The sequence below is a fragment of the Microcaecilia unicolor genome, unplaced genomic scaffold (genome assembly GCF_901765095.1).
Source record: "Microcaecilia unicolor unplaced genomic scaffold, aMicUni1.1, whole genome shotgun sequence".
Classification (NCBI taxonomy): Eukaryota; Metazoa; Chordata; class Amphibia; order Gymnophiona; family Siphonopidae; genus Microcaecilia; species Microcaecilia unicolor.
This window is the reverse complement of record NW_021963738.1, coordinates 16,276-29,722: the sequence shown is the minus strand read 5'-3', so window position 1 is coordinate 29,722 and position 13,447 is coordinate 16,276. Positions and strand designations below refer to the sequence as shown.

The 13,447-nt window shown below is 42.8% G+C and overlaps 1 protein-coding gene across 1 annotated transcript in view; it reads right to left on the bottom strand.

Annotated features, from left to right (window-relative positions):
* The window catches only part of LOC115459598 (deoxyuridine 5'-triphosphate nucleotidohydrolase, mitochondrial-like), a gene marked incomplete at both ends in the record, with an annotated part of 31,382 nt that extends 24,700 nt beyond the window's left edge, over nucleotides 1-6,682 (bottom strand). The window contains 1 exon segment of the mRNA XM_030189405.1: nucleotides 6,591-6,682. Within this exon segment, the coding sequence (XP_030045265.1) occupies nucleotides 6,591-6,682 (92 nt within the window).
* Nucleotides 6,683-13,447: the final 6,765 nt, after the last annotated feature.

Here is a 13,447-nt window from a genome sequence, read left to right as displayed (position 1 = left end):
TTTCACTTGTCAAACAGAACTACTACATCCAGTTGACAAACACTCCGGGCTCAAACCCTCAATTCAAACGTGCTCTCACTTCCAACCCCCCCTCACTTTCCCCCCAGACTCTGGCTGAATACTTTCATGATAAGTTTCACAAGATTAACCTTGAGTTTTCAACCAAGGCACCCACATCTCTCCTTCCCCGAGTCCAAACTACACGCTGTCCTCCTCCAAACTGACTGCCTGTTCCTCTGATCCTATTCCCACCCATCTACTCAGCACTGCCATCCCTTTTATCTGTCATAGCCTTCAGTAGTTACACCACTCTTCAAAAAAACCGTGATTGGACCCTATGTGTCCAACTATTGCCCCATCTCCCTGCTCCCTTCCCTATCCAAGCTACTTGAACGTGCTATGCACCACCGTTGTCTTGACTTTTTAATCTCAAGCTATTCTTGATCCACTTCAATCTGGCTTTTGCCCTCTTCATTCAACTGAAACAGCCCTTGATAAAGTCTCCAAAGTCTTGTTTTTGACCAGATCCAAAGGACTCTATCCTCATCCTTCTCGACCTGTTGCTTTTGACACTGTTGATCACAGCCTACTCCTACTTGATATGCTGTCTTCACTTGGATTTCAGGGCTCGGTCCTTTCCTGGTTTTCTTCTTCTCTCCCATCGTACTTTTGGGGAGTGCTGGATGCTCCTCCATTTCTATCCCACTGTCAGTTGGTGTACCTCAGGGATCTGTCCTGGGACCTCTTCTTTTCTCCAACTATACTTCTTCCCTTGCTACTCTGACCTCATCCCACGGTTTTCAGTATCATCCTTATGCTGATGACTCCCAGATCTACCTCTCCACACCAGAAATCTCAGCAGGAATCCAGGCCAAAGTATCAGCCTGCCTGTCTGACATTGCTGCCTGCATGACTCACCACCATCTGAAATTAAACATGACCAAGACTGAGTCTCTTATCTTTCCCCCTAAACCAACCTCTTCTCTTCCCCCATTCTCTATTTCTGTGGATAACACTCATCCTCCCTGTTTCATCAGCTCGTAACCTTGGGGTCATCTTCGACTCCTCTCTCTCCTTCTCTGCACATATTCAGCAGACTACTAAAACCTGTTTCTCTCTCTAGAGTATCACCAAAATTTGTCCTTTCCTTTCTGAGCACATTAACAGAACCCTTATCCACACTCATCACCTCTCACTTAGATTACTGCAACTTGCTTCTCACGGTTCTCCCCTTCAATCTGTTAGAAATTCTGCTGCCAGTGTCGCTATGCTCAGGAATTAGCCCTCTCCTCAAGTCACTTCATTGGCTTCCTATCCATTTCCGCTACAGTTCAAACTCCTCTTATTGACTTACAAGTGCATTCACTCTGCAGCTCCTCAGTACCTCTCCACTCTTATCTCTCCCTACACTCCTTCCCAGGAACTCCACTGGGTATCTCTCTTATCTGCATCCTTCTCCTCCAATTAACTCCAGACATTGTTCCTTTTATCTTGCTGCACCATATGCCTTGAATAGACTTCCTGAGAGCCTTGAATAGACTTCCTGAGACGGTACATCAAGCTCCATCTCTGGCCATCAAATCTAGGCTAAAAGCCCACCTTTTTGATGCTGCTTTTAACTCCCAACCCTTACTCACTTGTTCAGTACCCTTATTTTATCATCCCCACCTTAGTAATTCCCTTATCTCTGATTTATCCTAATTTGTCTGTCCTAATTAGATTGTAAGCTCTATCAAGCAGGGATTGTCTCTTAAGTGTATAGCGCTGTGTACGTCTAGTAGCGCTATAGATAGAAATGATAGTAGCAGTAGCACCGCTTGCGACTCCGATGTCGTCACCAAGGTCGGTTCTCAGATGTCGGTGGAGGAAGCTTTGCCGGAATCGAGGCAGGAGCCAGCTCCTTGACACCGTTCTCGGGGACATGGTTTTTCATGTCGAGGTGGGCCCGGTCTCAGACATCCCTGAGGGAAGTGATGTCCGATACCGAAGAGAGGCGCTCATGGAAATATGAAGAGGATCCCAGGGACTTTTCCTCCAATGAGTCCTATGGGCTCCCCTCTGAGCCTTCCCCTCCACCTGAGAGGCGACTGTCTCCACCAGAGTGTCTCTCCTTCACCTCTTTTGTACAAGAAATGGCAGAGGCCAATCCATTCCTTGTAAAAGTTGAGGATGAACCCAGGGCTGATGCTTGAGGTCATGGACTACACCTCTCCACCTAAGGATGCAGTGCCGGCTACTCTCCACAAGGAACTCAAGGCAGTCTTCATGAGGAACTGGGCGTCCTCTCTGTCTGTCCCTCTGGCCCCAAGAAAATTGATACCCAGTATTGGATCCACGAGGAACCTGGGTTGTAGAGGTCTCAGTTACCCCACGACTCAATGGCTGTGGATGCCGCTCTCCAAAAAGGCCAGGAGTTCTAGAGACTATGCCTCGGCTCCCCCAGGGCAGAGAAGCTAGAAACCTGGACTCTTTTGGGAGAAAGATGTTCAGGCCGCTATGCTATTCAGTCTTACCAGCTCTTCACGAGCATTGCGGAACTCTGTGAGGCAGCTGTCCAACTTGGGTCGATACTGTCACTCCGGAGCAGGCTGAAGCTTTTTGCTTGTTGGTCAAGCAACAGAAGGCATGTCGCAAGTTCTTAGCCAGGGGCACTTGCAACACTTTTCACATGGCATCCAGAATCTCTGCCCAAGGTATAGCAATGTGCAGACTCTCATGGCTGCGTGCTCTGACCTGGACCATTTGGTCCAGCAGAGAATGGCGAATGTCCCTTGCCGGGGGGGGGGGGGGGGGGGGGAGAGAATAATCCCGCGGAGGGATCGTCCAGATCCTTAGTCACTTCTGCACCACTCTGGCTCCTCACACCATGAAGGCCTGCCAGAGTCCTCCGAATCCTCGCAGCCCGACCATGGGGGGGGAGGAGGTGCAGCACTCTCTGAAGGGGAATGAGCCCTTCTGCGCTTCATATTCTGCCAATTATCAGGGAATAACGCCTCAGAGGGCATACCCAGGCTAGAATCCACCGGGGGGGCATTAGAAGAGGCCCATGCCGAGCTTTGTGGGAGAGCTCTTTTAAGCATGTATGCTTCATGCATTAATATGACAAAATCAGGGGAGAAAAACTCACTCTGGGCACCCGGATCTCTGCCGGGGCTAGTAGCTCCCATATCAGCCTCACTCCGAGGCCTCCCCCCGGGCTCAGGACTCTCCGTCTCAGCGGAGGTCGCGCCATGTGGTAAATTCAAAATGGCGCCCGCTGCCAGCTCAGAGCGCGAAGAATCGTCGCTCGCCATGCTCGGGCCGGCTGTAACGTCTGTACAGCACGATTTACAGAGCCCCGCTGCTGATCTGCGCTTGCCACACTTGGAACAGCGCTTTACTGTCTCCGCAGCCATCGTCAAACGTCAGTAAAATTCAAAATGGCGGTTCACGCCAAAATCGCCCCGATCGCGGGCCCACCCCGGAGGAGTCAGAAAACACTCTTACCTCACTGGACCGAGTATCACAGCTCCGGTCCCACAGAAAAAGGCAAGGAAAAACCTCTGTTCCAGCGTCTAAGCGCGACACTACTTTTTTTTTTAACGCTGTGAGGAAAGCAGAAGTAAATAGAACTCCGGAGGCTCAGGTGAGTGGGAAAGGCAGGGAAAGGGCGAACCTATGTGCCTGCATCCACTGTTGGTGGGGAAGGACAGGGAAAGCTAAGCAATGTGTCCACATCCACGGAGATATGGGTAAGGCAGGGAAAGGGCGAACCTATGTGCCTTTAAAGTGAAGCTGCTATAGCCTCCAACACCCCTGCTAACAACTGGCAAAAGCACAGGAGCAACCTCCAGGCAGATTTTAGATGGAGCTCGAAGAAGCTGCAGCCACTCTGCTAGGGGAGATAGAGAATACTGAAGAGAGGCAGTGGAGCAAGCTGGTATGAGGCACTGAAAAAAAGTGTGCTCTCTATCTCCCTCTGCTGGTGGATGGACACAACCCATCTGTAATGGCTGCATCTGCTTGATGACAAGGAAAAAGCAGTTTCTCAACTGAAAGTTAAAAAGTCTCCGGGTCCCGATGGCATTTCTTGTAAATTTTATTGTCTCTTTCTTAAAGATGTTTTGCCTCATCTGCTCTCATTAGTTACTTGAAAATACCCCAACCATCAATAATAAGTTTGCAGAAGCAACCATCACAGTTCTTCCAAAGCCTGAAAAAGATGCTACTTTAATCTCCAACTAGAGACCAATTTCCTTACTAAATGTAGATTATAAAATCTATGCAAAAATTCTATCCAATCGACTTTCTAAAATTATAGGCAATATTATCCACCCTAATCAAGTTGGCTTTATGCCTCACCATCTTATTACAGGCAATTCAAGACTTTCACCAAATTTCAATTTTAGCTAAACCACAATTCTCTCCAATTATTGCTTTATCCATAGATGCTGAGAAGGCATTTGATAGAATCGAGTAGCCTTTTTTATTTAAAGTTCTTGAATGGTTTGGAGCCCCAGAACTTTTTATAAACGCAGGTCAAAGTTTTATATAAATCCAACAGCCCGAATTTTGATTAATAATACACTATCGGATCCGATTCAGTTGGGAAAAGGTACCAGGCAAGGCTGTCTGTCCCGTCTCCTTATCTATTTAATATAGCTCTAGAGCCATTTCTTATAGCAATTAGAGAAAACAAATATAACCGGAATTTCTATTGGAAATTTGAAAGTCAAAATCTCCGCTTATGCTGATATGTTGTTCTTGACAAATCCAGCCTCCTCCTTAACGGCTTTGTTTCAACTTGTTTCTATTTACTCTAATATCTCTGGTTATAAAATTAATAAATTTAAGACGGAGGATCTTCCTCTTAATGCTCATGCTACTTCTGATCTGGTTTTGCCGCATGGTCTGTTATGGTCTTCACAGAATATTCGATCATTAGGTTTTAATGCATGTTCCTCTTTGGAAGTTACATTGGAATTGAATGGGAAGTATATCCTGGAGTTGGTTAAATCTCTCTCTCTTTCTTGGAAACCATTACATCTTTCTTGGTGGGGGTTGATTGGAGACTATTAAAATGATGCTAATGCCCAAAGTCAACTTTATCCTTAGTATGCTTCCTATCCTTTTTCCAAAAGTTTTTTATACTCAGATAATATCTTAAGTAAATGTTTGTGGAATAAGCCTCCTAGGATTGTGCTGAAAACTCTTAAAACACCAAAGGAAATGCAGGTGTCCTCTTTCCTGATTTTTTTGTTTACCACAGAGCATTCATTTTAGGTCAGGCATCATACTGGTTGACAAAACCTCCACATTATCAACTGGTTTGGTTAGCAATGGAGCAACTGATGTGGGGCTCTTCTTTACGTCCCCATCCCTTGCCGTTATTTAAAAAATAATATAATTCTCTCTCTCGTCTGCATGAACTTGATAATTATATGGAATTTTCAAACTCTAGTTCCCTTCATTCCACCTTATGGGGCAACCCTTTAATCAAAATTAATAAGCACCCTATATGTTGGGAAATTTGGCAAAAAATGGGATAAGGACAATTGCTCATGTGTATTCTGGTAATTCAGTTGTTCCCTTTGAGGATCTCTGTTCTGGCTTTTCTTTACCAGTCAGCCAATACTTTAAGTGGCTCCAGATTAAACATTGCCTAACCCAGAACAGAGATCTCTCTAACCTAAATGTAGTCTCCTCCTATATATGATTTCCTCTCTAGAATTTGTTACAAAGGCCATGTTGTATCACAATTATACAAATTTTTAATACAAAAGTGTTTAAGCGCAAACTAAGCCTATGTTCAGTATCGGAAACGATCTTCAAATTCAGGTATCACCCAATCAGTGGTTTTATCTCTGGTCTAAAGTGACTAGGCCTATAGCTTCAGCCAGCTACGTGCAGTCATATTTCATTCATCATAGGGCGATTTGGACTCCTCATAAATTGGCGGTAGCTGGTCTTTCGAACAACAAATGTTGATCCTGTGGCTCGCACACTGGTACCTTGCTTCATATGATCTTTGAATGCAGAATAACTTATGACTTTTGGTGCAAAGTGTGGTCTTTTATTTCAAATATTCTTCCTGTACAGGGTTCAATTACTCTTTCAATTATTATGTTAGGTTCTGTGCTATTCCAAGATCAATTGGATGTTTCCCAACAAAAATTACTAAACATTTTAGTTGTTGCTATGCTGAAATGGGTTCTTATGCATTGGAAAGATAATTCTATTCTCAATTCTACTTTTTGGTGGCATTCAATTTTACAGAGTCATACATTTGAAACCTCTGTTGCAGACAAAATGGGTGAGATGCTCTACTGCTAAAATTTGGTCTCATGTGGATAATTATCTGAAATCTTTTAATTTTAGGTAACAAGATTTTATTATTTTGATTTGCAGGGGTTTTTTTTTGTTTGAATTGTGTGTTACAGGTGATGTTATTACTTGATAAATTGTTTATCTTTCTAAAACCAATAAAATTCTTGGAGAGACAAAAAAATAATGCCAATATTGTAAAGCCCATTTGAAAGGCCAAGAAGGGACATTTAGACAACCTTTGATTTTATCCAACAAGGCTGAGAGACCTAGTCAGGCTGGCTTACCTACTCTGCCATAGAACCCAGAGGGTAGAGCAATCTGAATGTCAGTGTTCACCACAGCTTTATCCATTGCAGGAATCACATAATCATAAGCACTAAAAGTAAACAAAGTACATGAAAACAAATAGTGATTAGATAAAATCTTTGTTGGCAGAGAATATAAATCTTAAGCATGGGTAAGCAAAACATACAAAGGGAAAATTATGTCTTACCTGGTAATTTTCTTTCCTTTAGTACCAACAGATCAGTCCACACCAGTAGTTTATGTCTATCAACCAGCAGATGGAGAAAGAGAAAAAAAAACCCGTAGGTTCCTTGTGATTTGCCCCTAAAGGGTATCGGCTCAGCCCTGAAACCTTCAGTATTTCAAATACCAAAGCAATGGTACTTATACATCAAAGCAAGTCATATGCTATAATCAAGTTTAAGTCAATCCAAAAATTATCCCGCATCTGGACAAGGAAAAATGGCTTGTCAGAGAGGGCACCACAGGCCTTTGGTAGACAACTGTGCAAACCTAGAGTGAGCTATCAAAGTGAAAAATGCAGTCTCTCAAAGTAAAAGGTATGGAGAACCACTGAGGTGGTGTTCCAAGGTGAATGCCTGTGAAAGAACAAGGACCCGAGAATGTTAAGTGCACTATGAGTCTGGAGAACAGGGTATCGTGTTTCTTTGCAGAATAAAGAGACACGATACCCTGATATGTGAGACTAAAAGGAAGGGGAGATTCTTGGTAATTTTCTTTCCTTTAATCCCAACAGATTGGTCCAGAACAGAACCATTTCCTTTATTTGTCCTGGCTTCTTGGCATTCCAGTTCTCTGTGATCAAGTCTCTTTATTGTTCTAAGGAGACTTGAAAATGACTCCAAGTCTCCTTAGAACAATAAAGAGACTTGATCACAGAGAACTGGAATGCCAAGAAGCCAGGACAAATAAAGGAAATGGTTCTGTTCTGGACCAATCTGTTGGGATTAAAGGAAAGAAAATTACCAAGAATCTCCCCTTCCTTTTAGTCTCACATACCAGTCCAAACTAGCGAGATGTAGAAAAGCAGTACGCAATTAGGGAGGGAACTTAAGGATAAGATCATAAAGTATAGCCATACTGGGTCAGACCAATGGTCCATTCTAGACCAATATCCTGTTCCCAACAGTAGCCAATCCAGGTTACAAGTGCCTGGCAGAAACCCAAAGAGCTCCACCAAGGCATTGGGAAATGAAGACGCCCCAAACGATGCAATAAAGAGAAAGATGAAAGTATGGCATCCAATGTAAAGCCAAACCAACTAAGAAGTACAAAACAAATGCAAAATCAATTAAAGAGACCTGGGGAAGCCTAGATTTTGCTCGGCAATACTGCCCAGGGGGGACTGCGGACTTGACAGCCCGGTTGGAGAAGGAGGAGCCTGATAAAGTGTGGCACAGTGACCTGAGGTGCCTGAAAACTCAAAAGTGCATCTCTCTGTGGCGCAGCTGCAGGGCGTGACCAAAGGGATGTGTACATTTCTTAGGTAAATTGGCACTGAACGGCCATCCAAAACTCACTAGGACATGGTTGTATATGCCAAGAGCCAAGTCTTTAATAGAGAAACTTTTTCAGAGAAAGTTCACTACGGAGCAATAGTGGAATAGAGTTCTATAATGTGGAGCTACAAAGAAATGGGCAGTTATTTCAGGTGGACTCCATCTGCTCCAAACATGGACCTGGCCAATAATCATACGTTAAGCTCTTCTTGATGTGGACTTTTATGCTACACTGTAGATGATATTTCTTGTATTTGTCTAGTATGTAAAAGTTTAATAAATAAATAAATAAATAAAAAAGTTACCTGCTTAGTATGAAGGAGAGACCTGAAAGAATCGTACAGGCCCCAAATAAGAAAGAACAAAACATCAATACACAGACAGAAACCGAAGCTGAGCTGCCAACAATAAGCTAAAGTTTAGTCAGCGAGATGGTGGGGCACAAGTGGCACCCAGAAACTGAAATCATAAAACTGTCAGATGGAAGCCATGGCCCACTTACAGAAACAAAGGCTGTAAATTCAGTGGCATTGAGCAGCACGAGATTGTCAGAACTGAACTAGGACAAGAGGCAGAGATAAAACATAGCCTCTGCTGCAAGAGCAGTGACATCCAATTCTATGATGCTGAGCTAAGCTGCAAGTAAGAGAACAAGAACAGCTGAGCACAAGAGCCAAAACTCAAGCGATGGCCAGGCAAGTTTGAGAAGAATGAAGACAAGTGAATGAAGATAATTAGAGAGAGACTGTAGCACTAACTGCAGGGAAATCCTTTAGGAGAAACGCATGCGAGCCTTTGAGGCCACAGGCAGGTGACTGCATGGTACAGCCAGATTGTAAAAACGTATGTGGCTCTAAAAAGGAAACTTCCTTTATACTATGTAAGATGAGCTACAGGAGAGATTGAGAAGTAAGACACCTGAGTGTCAGAGCCATTGGACACAGGTTAGTCTATGAAAACAACGACCTGAAAGCCTGAGAAGGTAAACACTGATAAAGTTTGTGAGGGAAATGATTGTAGACATGAGTCTCATAGACAGGCACCTCAAAATTAAATAAATAAATAATTTAGCAGAAACACTGAAGGCTCAGGAGACTGAGAAAAGGAACAGAGCCAAGACCAAAGGGTAAGATGTCTAGGTTATGTTGTTCCAGAAGCTAAGGACGTTGAAGACCAGAGTATAAGGGGGCTCACTGTGCCTACAACACAATCTGAGAAGTCCATTAGAATAAGGATTACTGAAAACATGCGGAGAAAGTTGGATTGAGAGCGAACGAGGCTTAATCCTTCTGAGTGATGCAGGCCAGTGTCTAGTGAATGATGAAGACCTGACCCTTCCTGAAGAAGCCCAGATTCCTAAACCTGATTAAGGCATGTTTATTCCACACTTGATATACTGCCTTTCTTAAGATCAAGTCAAAGCAGTTTACATATACTATTTTGCAGTTACCTTTCTGTAACTAATTGGCTCTCAATCTAAGGTTATTTGTACCTGGTGCAATGAAGGGTTAAGTGACTTGCCCAGGGTCACAAGGAGCTGCAGTGGGAATTGCACCCAGTTGCTCAGGTTCTTAACCCACTGCAGTAACCGTTAGGCTACTCCTCCACTCCTGTACCTTAAGCGCAATTAAGACCCAAGCCAGAACTGTGAATGGCTGATCCTGCTATGCGGATAAAGCCTTGTTGAAAGGACAACCAATTGGACCTGACAATTTGTCTACATAAACAGCCCAGAGAAAGATGCATTCATCAGGCTGAGAAAACCTGTGCATGCTGTCCTATGAAGAAGATCTATACTGATCCTGGGAAGGTCTGGCAGGCAATGCAGAACAGGTCTGCCCAGTGAGAAAATGGAATTCAAACCTACAACCTCAGGTTCTCCACTCTGGCTCTTAGCCAGCTGCTCTAACCATTAGGCTATGGAATTATGCCTGACGCCTGTCCAGTCATGCTGTGAAAAAGTACCCATTCATTGCTGTCAATGCCTGGTTAATGCTCCTACAAAAGGTCCGACCATTTTGAAATTGGCAAGGTCTGGAACTTTGGAGCTGGTAAAATATGGCCATCCATTGGTTCCTTAAGCAGATACAGTCTGGCCAGATTAGTTGAGGCTTCCTGGTTTAGTGCAGATAAACCTTGCTTCGTCAACAGCTGTGAAAGCCTCTCCAACCAGCACAGTAAAGGTCTGGTCTAATCTAACGATACAAGAGCACACCATACAATAGTATCCTTCAATATGAGAGACAGACACGAGTCTGTAATGCTAAGCTGAGCAGAAGCTGTGAGACAGCAATCCATTGTAATGGTGAAGTAAAATTGGTAAATGAAGGAGGGGACAAAATATGACAAAGTAAACCCAGGCCAGCCCTTAAAGGGAATGAATGAATTATCTCCAAACCACCTTACAAAAGGTAATGCATCCTGTGACAAAGACTAAGCCAAGAACGTAAACAAGTCTCAAATTCTAGAAAGACAACTGTCTCTGGAACAGAATAGTGGGATTTAAAACAGCAACCTCTGGTTCACCTCCCTAGTCCCCTGTAAGCTGCCCTAGCCATTAGGCTACTCCTGCACATATCAGCCGAGCCAGGTTGGAAGCCAGAAGGTATACCTAGCACAATAACATAAGAAAAGTTAAATAGAGAAACCAGACTGAATTCTACAGAGTGATGCAGAGGGCAGTATCTGTACTGTCTATAGTCTGTAGAAAATAGAAAGAAAACTGAACAACTAATCAAGACTGGCTAAAGAGCAAAACAAGCAGGTGTTGTCAGCTACCACCAATATGAAGCAGCACCTCTGCCACAGGCTACGACAAAATGCTGCCAAATTCTATGAGTGAGAAGCGATGAAATTTCTTGTATTATGGACATCAGGTAGTCAGCTGTGAAAGGATCCTCCATCAACATACCAACGCTGTTAACGCAGAGACTATGTGGTATAAACCAAGAAATAATTTTCCGACCGGTTTCAAGAGGCACAAGGGAAGCAGGAAAGCTGATGGTTTTCCCCTTGAGGATTTTTTTTTTTTTACCTGCCATGAATTAATGGAGAACTAAGCAACTCGAGTTCTATTGCTAAAGTAAACGAAACAGAAATTTACTGAAAAAGTGAGAATTAACCCAAGGGAATGCCCCTATGGATTCAAGATGAGTATCAGGTTGAAAGAGTTGGGAAGAAACAGGCAAAAGAAATGGAGGAAACAAAAAATGGCCACCGGAAGAAAGATTTCCTGCTCTTTTCACAGCAACTCTGAAGCGTAGGGAAACAGTGGAAGCAGCACCGACACAAAGCTGCCCTTGTTTGCGCAGAGGGCCCAAGGCACATTGGAGTAAAACAAGAAAAAAAAAAAAAGTCATCCCACACAGAAAAGAAACTAAAAATCAGGTGGCTCAAATTGTATAACTCTGCCAATATTTGTCTGTAGGACACGAGGCTCACACAGAGCCAGCACAGGAAAAATACCCTAAGTCAGGGCAGGGAAGGAGGAAGGGACTCTGCATCAGAGTTTTTAAGGGATGAATCACAAGGAACTGCTTTCTCTGTCTCCATCCACCGGTCAACAGACATAACCCACTATTCTGGACTCATCTGCGAGATGAAAACAAAATCTATTAAAATAATAATACTGTATTAAAGAGTCCTGAAAAAAGTGTTATGAGATCACACAACCTGTTAGTATTTTCTCTGTATTTTAAACTTCTGATCTTCAATAAAACATTTGAAATAAGTTTAGCAAGTGTTAACATGCACCAAAACATTTCGTTAAGGTCAACACCCATGTCCAGTTAGAGAACCATCTAGAAACCCAGAGAGCAGGACAGCAAGTTCCCATGCATCTGCTGCTGTACATTTGCGCTGGGAAGAAAGAATATAGTATGATTATATTAAAAAAAAAACACTCAATATAAATATTCAAAGCCTTTTGTATAAATTGCACAGCTTTCAAGAAAGGATCAGAGAACAGAATATTTGTAAAAGTATGAAGTATGGTGCCAAAGTAGTCTAAACAATGCCAGTACAAATTTTATTTTTATTTATTGCATTTGTATCCCACATTCCCCCACCTATTTGCAGGCTCAATGTGGCTTACACAAATTTGTTAACATTATCATTTCAGGATATCAGATACAGTTAGTAATGTGTAGCGATCAAGGAAGGGAAGAGAGAAGAAGGAAGAGAGTGATTGGGGTAGTTATAGAAGGTGGGCGTTCATAATTGAGTGGGTTGGACTCCAATCAACCTGCTCTCCATTTTCTCCAAGGGGTCAAAAAAAACTCTATTCATACAATAGAGAGGCTGATTTAGTCAGACAATTTACCAGAGTCTGAAAGTTCTCCAGTGTTGGAAGCTGCTGCAAGTTGTGCTAGTCACAATTTTTTATAAATTCATATAGTTCTAAATAAAGAAAAAAAGTTAAAAGTACTGGATCAATAAATATTTGCACAACATTGCCTAAAATGGATAGCAATGCTGTTGCTGTGAACTCTAATGATCCTAATACTATCATTATGAAAATCAGTGAAAGTACATCAGAACTCTGAAGTGATATTGGTATTATTATTGAGGCATGTTTAAAGTAGAAGTTGCTGGAAATCATCATTGTACCATTTTGTGGATGACAGGTAACACTACACACCACCGAGTGTCTATTTGTTTTGGGTTTTTTTTCTTTTTTTTAACACAGTTGGGGGGAAGGGGACCCACCAGGAACTTTATTTTTAACTTCAGGTCAGGCTGAGAGGGGGGAGGAAGGAGGGGTGCCACTATACACCAGAAGTTATTTTTAAAAAGCAGCTTTTTGATGCTGCTTTTAACTCCTAACCCTTATTCACTTGTTCAGAACTCTTATTTTATCATCCTCACTTTAATATGCCTTTATCTCTTATTTGTCCTGTTTGTCCTAATTAGATTGTAAGCTCTGTCGAGCAGGGACGTCTCCTCATGTTCCAGTGTACAGCGCTGAGTACGTCTAGTAGCGCTATAGAAATGATAAGTAGTAGTGGGGGGAGAGAGAGAGAGAGAGAGAGAGAGAGAGAGAGAGAGAGAGAGAGAGATCAGGGCCCAACGTTGGCAACTTTTCTCTTTTAAAACATCACCTTTCTCGTCAATGCTGGAGCTAAAATCACTGCTTAGGTGCTGACAGGTGACATTTCGTAATAAACTACAGATTACTGCTGCATTTTTAACAAGGCTGTAATTTCTGCTGCAATTTTAACAAGGCTGATTTCTACTTACCGCATGTTTAGGCATTAAAGAGCACCTAACGTTGCTTGAAATTGCATATCGTGGAATGCGCTCAGGTGTCCTACATAAGTAGCATTTTAAAACACACT